This window comes from Elephantulus edwardii, unplaced genomic scaffold (genome assembly GCF_000299155.1).
Source record: "Elephantulus edwardii isolate Elephantulus edwardi_28Jun2011 unplaced genomic scaffold, EleEdw1.0 scaffold00127, whole genome shotgun sequence".
In the NCBI taxonomy this organism is placed as follows: Eukaryota; Metazoa; Chordata; class Mammalia; order Macroscelidea; family Macroscelididae; genus Elephantulus; species Elephantulus edwardii.
This window is the reverse complement of record NW_006399877.1, coordinates 735,984-746,652: the sequence shown is the minus strand read 5'-3', so window position 1 is coordinate 746,652 and position 10,669 is coordinate 735,984. Positions and strand designations below refer to the sequence as shown.

Below are 10,669 nucleotides of genomic sequence, written 5' to 3'. Positions count from 1 at the left end.
TGTTCTTTGCTTTGTTAATGTGATGAATTACATTAATTGTTTTTCTTATGTTGAACCATCCTTGCATACCTGGTATGAATCCCACTTGGACATGGTGAATTATTTCTTTGATGTGTCATTGGATTCTTTTGGCCAGTATTTTATTCAGGATTTTTTTCATCTATGTTCATAAGAGATATTGGCCTATAGTTTTCTATTTTGGTGGTGTCTTTTCCTGGCTTTGATATCAAGGATATGTTTGCTTCATAGAATGAGTCTGAGAGAATTCCATCTTTTTCTATTTTCTGAAATAGTTTACATAGAATTGGTGACAGATCTTCTCTGAATGTTTGATAAAATTCACTTGTAAAACCATCTGGTCCAGGGCTTTTTTTGGCTGGAAGTTGTATTACCTTTTGTAATGGGTCTGTTGAGATGTTCAATTTTTGTTTGTGTCAGTTTAGGTAGGTTGTGCATTTCTAAGTATTTGTCCATTTTCTCTAGGTTTTCATATTTGTTTGAGTATTGTTTTTCCATAATATTCTAATGTTAGCTTTCTTATTTTAGTTGGTTCTGTTGTGATGCTGCCTGATTCATCTCTTACTCAGATTATTTGTGTCTTCTCCTTCTTTTCTTTTGTGAGTTTTGCTAATGGTTTATAGATTTTATTGACCTTTTCAAAGAACCAACTCCTAGTTTTGTTGATAGTTTCAATTGTTTTTTGGTTTTCTATTTCATTTCTTTCTGCTCTAATTTTTATAATTTCAGTGTTGGTTTTTGGGGTTTTTTTTTAGGGTGTCGGGTTTTTTTGCTGTTCTTTCTCAATTTGCTGGAGATGTTGAGTTAGAGAGTCAATGGTCAATTTTTTTCTGCCTTTTGATGTGTTTGCTTATTGCTATAAATGGACCTCTGATTACTGCTTTGGCTGTTTCCCAGAGGTTTTGATAAGTTGTGTTTTCATTGTCATCTGTTTCAAGAAACTTTTTAATTTCATTTTTCATTTCTTCTAGTACCCACTCATGTTCAAGTAAGTTGTTGTGCAGCTTCTGAATGTTTGATTTTTTTCTCCTTTATCCTCTTCTTATTAATTTCTAATTTTGTGGCATTGTGGTCTGAAAAGATACTTTGTATAATTTCTATGTTTTTGAATTTGTTGATGCTTGCCTTATGACCCAGAATGTGATCTATTCTGGAGAACGTTCCATGCACATTGGAAAAGAAGGTATACTGTGCTTTTTGGGGGTTCATTAGCCTATAAATATCTATGAGATTGAGTTGGTTTACTGTGTGGTTTGATTCTTGAGTGTCTTTGTTGAGATTCTTTCTGGTAGTTCTAGCTTTTCTTGCGAGGAGTGTATTGAAGTCTCTAAGTATTATAGTAGTGTTGTCTATTTCCTTTTTCAGTTTTGCTAATATTTTTTATATATTTTGCAGGTCTCTCATTTGGTGCATAGTCCTGTGCCAATCTTGTTGTCTCTGATACACCTATCCCCATTACCCCAGTCACTGAATCAATCCATTTCATTGAGGGTCTTCCTCTCTTGTGCTGTCCCTCCACCCTCCCAAGCATGATGTCCCTCTCAAAGGACTGGTCCCTCCTTGCAACATGTCCAAAGTATGTCAGACGAAGCTTCAGAATCCTTGCCTCCAAGGAGCAGCCTGGTTTCACCCTCTCCATGACAAACCTGTTTGTTCTCCTAGCAGTCCATGGTATGTTCAATATTCTCCAGCACTACAGCACAAAGGCATCAATTATCCTTCTATCATCTCTAGTCATTGTCAAGCTCTCTGAACATAGCAAGTAATTGCAAAGAACATGGCCTGAATCAGGTACACCTTAATCTCCAGACTGACATCGTCACTCTTCAGTACTTTGGAGAAGTCTCTGACAGCAGACTTTCCCAATGCAATCTTTTAATTTCCTGGCTGCTAGTACCAAGAGTGTTGTTTGCGAAGCCAAGCAAACTGAAGCTGCTAACAGTCTCAATCTCTTCACCGTCTATCATGATGCTGTCAAACAGCCCAATGGTAAGAATCTTTGTTTTATTGATGTTGAGCTTCAATCCCTATTGAAGACTGTAGTAGTCCTTGACCTTCACAGCAAGCGCTTCAAGTCCTCCTAAGTTTCAGAAAGCAGGGTTATGTATGTCATCTGCGTAATGCAATTGTTAATGAGTCTTTCTCCAGTCCTGATGCCACACTTCTCCTCATACAGCCCAGCCTCCCAGATAATCTCTTCTCCATATAGATTGAAAAGGTATGGAGACAGGACACATCTCTGGAGTACACCCTTCCCAATTCTGAGCTATGCAGGGTTGCCTTGCTCTGTTCTGACCACTGACTCCTGGTCCAAGTATAAATCGCGTAAGTACTATCAAGTGTTCTGAGACTCCCCTTCTTCTCAGAGTCAGCCACACTTTGTTGTGATCCACACAAGTGATTGAAAAGACATTGACCTAGAGAGCTCTGGTGGCCTAGTGGCAAAAAGCTGCACTGCAATCCCAGAAGTACATGGTTCAAATCCACCAGATGCTCTGTTGGAGAAAGGAGGGGCAATCTCCTCCTGTGCCAGTCAGTTCTGATTTGATGGTACACAAACACAAAATAATAAAATTTAAAAAAAGGGCCTTGGCCAGAATCAGCTGTATCTTAGTCTTTAAACTGACATCATTGCTACTCAGTAATTTGGAGTGGTCACTGACAAAAGAGTCTCCCAATACTTCTCCTGATCTCCTGACTGCTGGTACCAAGGGTGGCAGGATGGTATAACCCCGGGACAGGAGACTATGTGGTTTCTGTTCTCACCACAGCCAATGCGTTAGCTACGGACAGTAAGAACCAGGGTGGGAGGAAGGCTGGGTGCCTTCGTGTCCTTGTAAGTGAACAGCCGGTGGGGGTGACACTATGGTAGAGGGGACAGCCCTGGAAAGAGGGCAGGGCAGGGAACTGAAGTGCTGTGTTTAAGTGCAAGCCGCGCCTCCTCCTGGGTGTACTGGCAGGTCCAGACAGGGCTCCCACTGCACAAGTCAGTCTGGCCTAGCTGCTCCTGGGATGCTGAAGGCTATGTCTGAGAGAGAACGTCTACCCCTACTGCCCTCTCTGCTGGCCCTCAGAGCTGGTCCCCAGTCAAAGCACAGCCTCTCTGCACCAGAACAAAGCGATGGCACCCAGCCCCAGAGCTAGCAGGAGACTGACATGCTCCAGGGATCTCCACAAAGACTGGTCTACTTTACATTGTTAAGGTCCTTAAACGACTGAAGGTAAGACGCAGGTGTCCCTTCTCCGTTATCATGCTCCCCAGGAGCCCACGCGCCCAGAGCCCACTCACCAGGGCCAGCTTGCTATCGATGCTCCGGTGGTGATCATACACGAGGTCACAGACCATGCACAGGGCATTGCCCAAGCCCTTGGTCAGGGGCAGGTTTGGGTCAGCTCCCTGGACCAGAAGCTCCTTTACGACCTGGATCCACAAGCAGGCTTGTTGTCAAGCCCTGAGCACCTTCCTTCACAGAAAGTCCCCAGAGCAGGTCACATTGGTGTGGCTGGATGTCCTGCTGTGGCACCACCTGGCACTGCCCACAGCCTTGTCACCTGGTTCCCCCCTCATCGACCAGAGGGGCACTCCGTTACCCACTGGGTGGGGCTGGCATGCGACCCCAGCCCCACGAAGCCGCTGCTTCCCGGGGCTCTTCCACACTGCTCCCTTTCATGGCTCGGCCCCTTTCCCTTACTAACCTGTGACATCCAAGTGTTTGCACGATTCCATCTTCATGCCACCACCTCCCTGGCAAACCCCATGGCAGCAGGTGGGTGGGCAGGTAGCAGAGTGGAGACACTCACCAGGTCATTGCCATTGGTGATGGACAAGGATAGTGGGGAGTGGCCGCTCCACAGTGTGTTGGGGTTCGCTTTGTGGGTGAGGAGGAGCCGGACGATGTCCCTGGTGTGCTGAGAGGAGCAAGGCAGGGAAGAAGCACATCACGTCAGAGAGGCGCCCGCCCCCGGCTAGTCAAGCAGCTGCTGGCTGAGAGCAGTCACAAAGTCCGTGTACAGGACTGCCCACAGCAACATCTTCCTGGCCCGCAGAGGGCAGGATAGACGGATGAGTGGATGGGTGAAGGCAACCTCAAAGTGAGAAGATAGAAATGTTTCCTAAACATGCTCCCAGGGACCTTGTGTGGCCTAGTGCTAAGAAGCTGCACTACAATCCCAAAGGCACTTGGTTCAAACTCACCAGCAGCTCTGCAGAAGAAACTCACTGTTACTGCCTCTGAAACCCAGCTGGAGGGTGAGCTGTGGGTCAGTTCCCACTCAAGGGCATTCTTTCCACAAGGAAAAGAACCAAACGGCTCCTCACCATCAAGCGGAAGTCCTAACTGACCCTCCACTGAGTTTAAATTGTGCGGGAGGTGGGGGGGACTGTCCCTCAGTCTCCCAGGGAGTCTCTGCTGGGGTCAAACTCCCCACGACGTGCACTCACTCCCTGGGGAGGGTACCACCAGGGTGCCTGCTATGGAAAACGGGGACAACTGATACACGTTCCATTCCAAGCTTGTTTTCAAAGGACAAGGGGGTAGTCAGGGGGACAGGACTGCCATAGCTGGGGGGGATGTCTCTCCACCTTCACCAGGGCTCAGTGGTCACACAGGATGACCAAGACGTGAGAGACACCTCACCTCACATGGACCACCCTGTCCTCCAGATGAACAATGCTGGACAGAGAGGCCAGCCACCTCCCCTTCCCACAGAACACTGACACCACTGCTGCCCTCGTCCCCCCACAGCTCCCCCCATGCTGGGCTTCTGCAGGAGGGAGTTCTGGCTGCTTGACCAAAGCTCACCCTGCTGTCACCCTGAGCACTGTCACCCCGCCTACTGACCACTAGCCTTCTCTTCCCTCCACTGCTCACCATGTCTTCCCCCCACTGTCCACTAGCTTTGTCCTCCCCCACCACCCACCTTGTCCTCCCCACCACCACCCACTAGCCCTCTCCTCTCCCAACTGCTCACCTTGTCCTCACCTCACTGTCCACTAGCCTTATCCTCCCCCACTGACCACTTCCTCCCAAAGCCCACTAGCCTTCTCCCCCCACACTGCTCATCTGTCCTCTCCCACCACCCACCTTATTCCCCCACCTTGTGCTTCCCCACTGCCCACCTTCATCCCCCCCCACCTTGTCCTCCCTCCCCTTGTCCTCACCCAGCGCCCACCTTGTCCTCCCCCAGCTTGTCCACCTTGGCTTCTCTCTGTCTGGCTCACCTGCTCACCTCACCCCCGCCCACCCCCATGGCTGCTCACCTTGCTGTCATCCTCTCGCTCACAAACCACGTGCAGTGCAGTCCTGCCCCCCTCGGGGGCCGGCGGGCATGGGGTGTAGTAGCTGCTGGGTGGGCCCGGTTCATTGTTCAGCTTCAGGCTCGAGGACAATAGTTCCACCTGTGTGCACCAGGTGAGGGTCAGGGAGTCCTCTAGCTCATCCCACACAGTATGGGCTCAGGGCTACTCCCAGGCCTGGAGGCTGACACCGTCTCTCTGTCACCCTTCGTGCCCACATGTGTGGAGAACCAGCATCCTCTCCCTCCCACAAGCTCCCATGGGGGCTGCACCAGGCTCTGTGGGGACAACTGCGAAGACCACAGTCACCATAACACCAATGTGCTGCTTTCAGAGGGGATAAGCCAGGTGCAGTGGGTCTGGGGAGCTGCCTCTGGCCGGTGCCTCTGAACCAGCCTCAGGGGCCAGGAGGTGGGCACGCAATGTGGCCCCCTGTAGGCTGCCTGGCCATCCCACCTTCAGGACCACATCCCACCTGTGTCTGAGGGCATGATCTCCTCATGAATCAGCATGCACCACCTCCTGGCACCCCCAAGAACCCTGCTCCCCCACCACAAGCCCAGCAAGGGATGCGGGCCACACTCTGGTCTCCCAGAGTCCTGGCCACATGGCCTCACTTGGCCCATGGGGGCAGAGAGCTGTGAGGCTGAGCGCAGGATCCTCTCTGAGATATGTGAGGGTCTCCCCTGCCCTCCTTGGTCTGCAGTGGCCCCACGGCCTACACCGCCACAGCCCAATGACCAGCACTACCCCTCCCTGTGCTCCTGAAGCTCAGAGCCTGGGGGGACATGACACCCGTGTTCAAAGGGACCCCCAAAAGCTAGGCTCCCTCAGCCATACTTGGCAGGCCAGGTCTGGCCCCTTGGACAGCAGCAAGTTAGAGGCCTGAGAGACAGGCTGCTGGGGCCACCTGGGAGCAGCAGAGCTGGTCCCCTCTTGCAAAGGGGCAGTGGGGACAGGAAGAGGCAGCGCTGATGACCCATCCCGTTGACAAGGCACCTCTTGGAAAGGATGACACTGCAGAGGGGTCTGTCGTTTCTCAGAGGGCGCCCTGCGGCCCTGAGCTGCCTCACAGACAGGTTCTGTTTTGGATCTTGGAACGAGCTGCCCACTAGGTAATCCTGGCTGGGGACTGGTTGTCTGTCCTAGGACCCCTGACCCCAGGGGTCCTGTTGTGTTCTTATTGCTCCAGACTCAAGGTCACTTGTCCAGACACAGGCCAGGCCAGGGCCAGGACCTAGACCACAGGTGACTGACAGGAGCAAGCAGATCACGTAACCTTCTGCCTTAGTGGAGAGTGGCTTTCGCTGGGGACTGTCCAGTAGATTCCAACTTGTGGAGACTCACGTAGCCGAGGACTTCTCCACGGGGCTTGCAAGGATGCGGCCCAGCTGCGCCCTTTTGGACAGGCTGCCACGATTTTGATCCACCGCACCTCTGGGTGAGGTCCGGCTCTCAACTCGGGCTGGTCAGTCACCAAATGGGCTGCTCCAGCCACAGCCAGATGGCTTCACACAGAATTCCCAAGTCCTCTCGCTCTCAACCCTAGGAGCACCTGGCCCTGGTGTCCACACCCCCAGGTACTCCTGGTCCTGGCACTCACCCCCACGGCTCCAGTATGCCTGGACCTGATGTGTAGCCCCACACCACCAGGTACACCTGATCCTGACATCCAGCCCCATAGCCCCCAGGTACACCTAGACCTGGTACACGCCCCCAGGCACTCCTGAACCTGACACCCACCCCCACGCCCCCAGGTGCGCCTGGACCTGGCACACGTCCCCAGGTACGCCTGGACCTGACACCCACCCCTATGCCCCCAGGGGCACACCTTGTGTGGCCGGTACACCTCATCCTGGTCGCTGGCCTGGGCATTCACGTCCGTGATGGCCTGGAGCAGCAGCTCCGTTATCTGAACGCCCTCCTCACCTGGCAAGGCAGCGGCGATGTGCAGGGGTGTCAGAGACCGCAGCTGGAAGGGAGAGGTAGGGGGTGAGGCCGGGGAGCCCCTTCAAGGACAGAGTTGTGTTCCCCTAAACACAGGAGGTCTGACCCCTGCACTTGCAGATGGTGCTACCTGGAAATAGGGCTCATTCTGGGTAGGAGTAGTGGGGGATTAAACACTGGCTGCTACCCCAAGTCAGCATTTCAAACCCACCGACCAGTCTTCAGGAGACATGTGGGAAAGCTCCTTCTGTCAAGATTCCCAAAGCCCTGACCCACTGCCGATGAGCCCCTTCCAACCCACAGACCCTGCAGTTTCCCCGGTTGTGGATCTTAACAGGAGGCGATGAGCACCTTCCCCCCAGGAGCCTGAGGTGGATTGGAGCCACCAGAACAGAGGCCTTGTGGTTAACAGCACAGCTCCCCATGGACTAGCCACCAGAACCCAGAACTGGGGCCTGCAACCTCAGGGGTGTCCTCTGTCCGGCTCAGAGGCCAGGCTTCTGGTATGGATCTCTGCTGTTAACCTGAAACCCGCACCTCTGGAGGTTCAAACGCACTAGTTGTTCTGAGGGAGAAAGACAGGCGGTCTCCTCCAAGATTCGCAGCCTCAGAAACCAGGTGCAGCGTGGGAGACAGCCCAGCTCCGGCAGTCAGTGCTGAGTTTCTGTTAGGGAGGCTGCACTGGGAACGGTGGTGTGTGCCCGAGCCCCTCTGAGGGGGTGTGACAAAGGGGAGAGCAGGTGAGGAAGGGGCATCAGAAAGCCCAGGGCTCTCTGCACAGCTTCTCCAGGCTGAGAGACAGAAGACCCAGTGGGGCCCTTGGCTGTGAGGACACATGCACCTGTGTCCTGTGGACACCTGTGTACGTGTTATTACAAATGCCAGGAAACAGACACTCCTTATAGCAGCATGGCTGAGGTCCCCAGACACTGGGATGCAGGCCTGCAACCAAGGGACCCTGGAGCTCACCATGCCCTCTCACCATCTCCATCCCCCCAGGACTCTCCTCTCACCATCTCCATCCCCCCAGGACCCTCTCTCACCATCTCCATCCCCCCAAATGCCTCCTCTCACCATCTCCATCCCCCCAGGACCCCCTCTCACCATCTCCATCCCCCCAAATGCCTCCTCTCACCATCTCCATTCCCCCAGGACCCTCCTCTCACCATCTCCATCCCTCCAGGACCCCTCTCACCATCTCCATCCCCCCAGGATTCTCCTCTCATTATCTCCATCCCCCCAGGATCCTTCTTCACCATCTCCAAGCTCCTCAGGATTCCCCTCCCACCATACATTCCCCTAGGACCCTCCTCTTACCATCCAACCCTTCAGGACCTGAGATCTACGTGGACAAATGCAGACATGAACCCCATGAGCTAGGGATCAAAGGTCCTCCACAGGCATGAACCATCAGGGCCACATTCTACGAGGCCTCTGATGCAGGGGACAGGATGCACCCTTATGGAGCTGGGATGGGGACCAGCCAGCGTGAAGATTTGGAGCCCCTGCCACGTTTCCATCTGTAACCCGAGTGGCTCACCCACTGAGCATCTTCAAGTCAAAATTGTGTTTGGAAAAGGACAATGTAATTGTGTTTGGAAAGGATAGTGAATGTTCCTTAGTGGTGATGAGTGAACGATGAAAGGTGAAAGGCTGCAACCCATTCAGATGCATGAAGGCTCGTGTGAAATCACCCAGGGCTCTGGACACTAACTCCCTGTCCACCAACCTTCATCTCAAGCCAACCACTGGCCTCCAGACACTAGAGGCCACCACGGAGCAGCAGTGCTGTCAGCCATGACCCACTGCGTGCAGTCAATACGACAGCTGGTGACCCTGCAGGGCAGAGTGCAGCTACCCGGGGATCGACAAGGCTTTGGCCTTCATGGAAAGAGACTGCTGCATCTTCCTCTGGCGGTGGCATGGGCAGGCTCGCACTGCCAATCTCTTGGCTAGCAGTCCAGCCCTTAAATAGTCAAGAGACAAAATGCTGTTCTTGTTAACTGAGCTTGAACTTGCATGACCCTCAGCTCCAGGGGGAAGCTCCTCCATGAGGCCCTGGCTGTAATCATCAGGGAAGGGCACAGGGTTGGAAAAGCAGAGGGACAGTGACTGTCACAGGGCAGTGACAATAAGTTCGAGTACAGTGGACACTGCATGGATGGCATTTTTGTGCTGTTGTGCACAGGACCCTGGGGGTCAGAGTAAAGCGGACAGCATCTAACAATAGCAACCTTTGTAAACAAAGCTCCAAGCCTCTGCTCTCCGGCGCAGCAAGGGGGCATCAAGTCACCAACTTTTACGTTTGCAGCTGATCTCAAGCCCATTCACCACCCAGAACTGTAATAAAGCCGCATTCACTCAGTTGTTGTTGTTAAGTGCCATTGAGTCTAGTAGGACTCGTAATGCCCTTGGGAACAACAGCTCTGAACCCTGTCTGTGCACCCTACTCTGTGGCAACCTCACAATCTCTGACACCTTTGAGCACATTGCTGCAGTCGCTAGGTTAATCCTTCCATCTGGTTGAAGCTCTTCCTTTCTTTTGCTGACCTTTCCGAGCATGATGTTCCTCTCCAAAGAACAATCCTTACAAACAACATGCCCCAAATCTGTCAGACGAAGCGTCCCCATCCTTGCCTCTCAGGAGCAGTCTGCACTTTCTCCTAGACATCTCTGTTCTTTTGTCGGTCCAAGGGATAGTCAGTGTTCTTCTCCAACACCATAACTTAAAGGCATCAATTCTCCTGTCATCCCTACTCATTTTTCAACTTTGATGCATAGCAAGTAACTGAAAAATCCATTGTCTGAATCAGAAATACCTTACTCTTTAAACTGACATCATTGCTCCTAGTACTTTGGAAAGGTCCCTGAGAACAGACTTTCCCAGTGTCATACATCTTTTGATTTCTTCATTGCTGGTACAAATGGTGTTGGTTGTGGATCCAAAGAAATCCGCTATCAAGACACCAAAAAAAGGATAGTTTCCAATATGTCGACCTCAACCCATGGTGACCCCATGTGTGTCTCAGTATAACATGCTCACAGAGTTTTCAGTGGCTGGTTTTTCAGAAGTAAATAGCCAGGCCATTCCTCTGAGGTACTCTGGGTCCTTGTCCTTCCAACCTTTTGGTCAACAGTGGACCTTGAGCCATGACTACCATCCAGGAGCTCCAGATAGGCATCACGCTCCTGCAGACAAACAGGGTCAGGCGCAAGCACGTCTGTCCTTCTCACTGAGGGTCGTCTTCTCTTTCACCGACCCTCTACTTTTCCAAGCATGTTATTTCTTTCCAAGGACAAGCCCTTCCTGACAGCATTCCCACAGTGAGTGAGATGAAGCCTCATCGTCCTTCCAAGGAGAAAGCCTCCTGACTGCACCTGCTCCAAGACAGACTTGTTTGTTCTCTT

The 10,669-nt window shown here is 52.2% G+C and overlaps 1 protein-coding gene across 1 annotated transcript in view; it reads right to left on the bottom strand.

Annotated features, from left to right (window-relative positions):
* Nucleotides 1–10,669, bottom strand: part of ANKMY1 (ankyrin repeat and MYND domain containing 1) — a 77,023-nt gene that overhangs the window by 39,161 nt on the left and 27,193 nt on the right. Inside the window, exons 10-13 of the mRNA XM_006893500.1 lie at nucleotides 7,146–7,286; nucleotides 5,279–5,416; nucleotides 3,820–3,927; nucleotides 3,308–3,439 (exon numbers count right to left, since the gene is read on the bottom strand). Coding sequence (XP_006893562.1) covers nucleotides 3,308–3,439; nucleotides 3,820–3,927; nucleotides 5,279–5,416; nucleotides 7,146–7,286 — 519 coding nt within the window. The remainder of the gene's footprint in view (nucleotides 1–3,307; nucleotides 3,440–3,819; nucleotides 3,928–5,278; nucleotides 5,417–7,145; nucleotides 7,287–10,669) is intronic.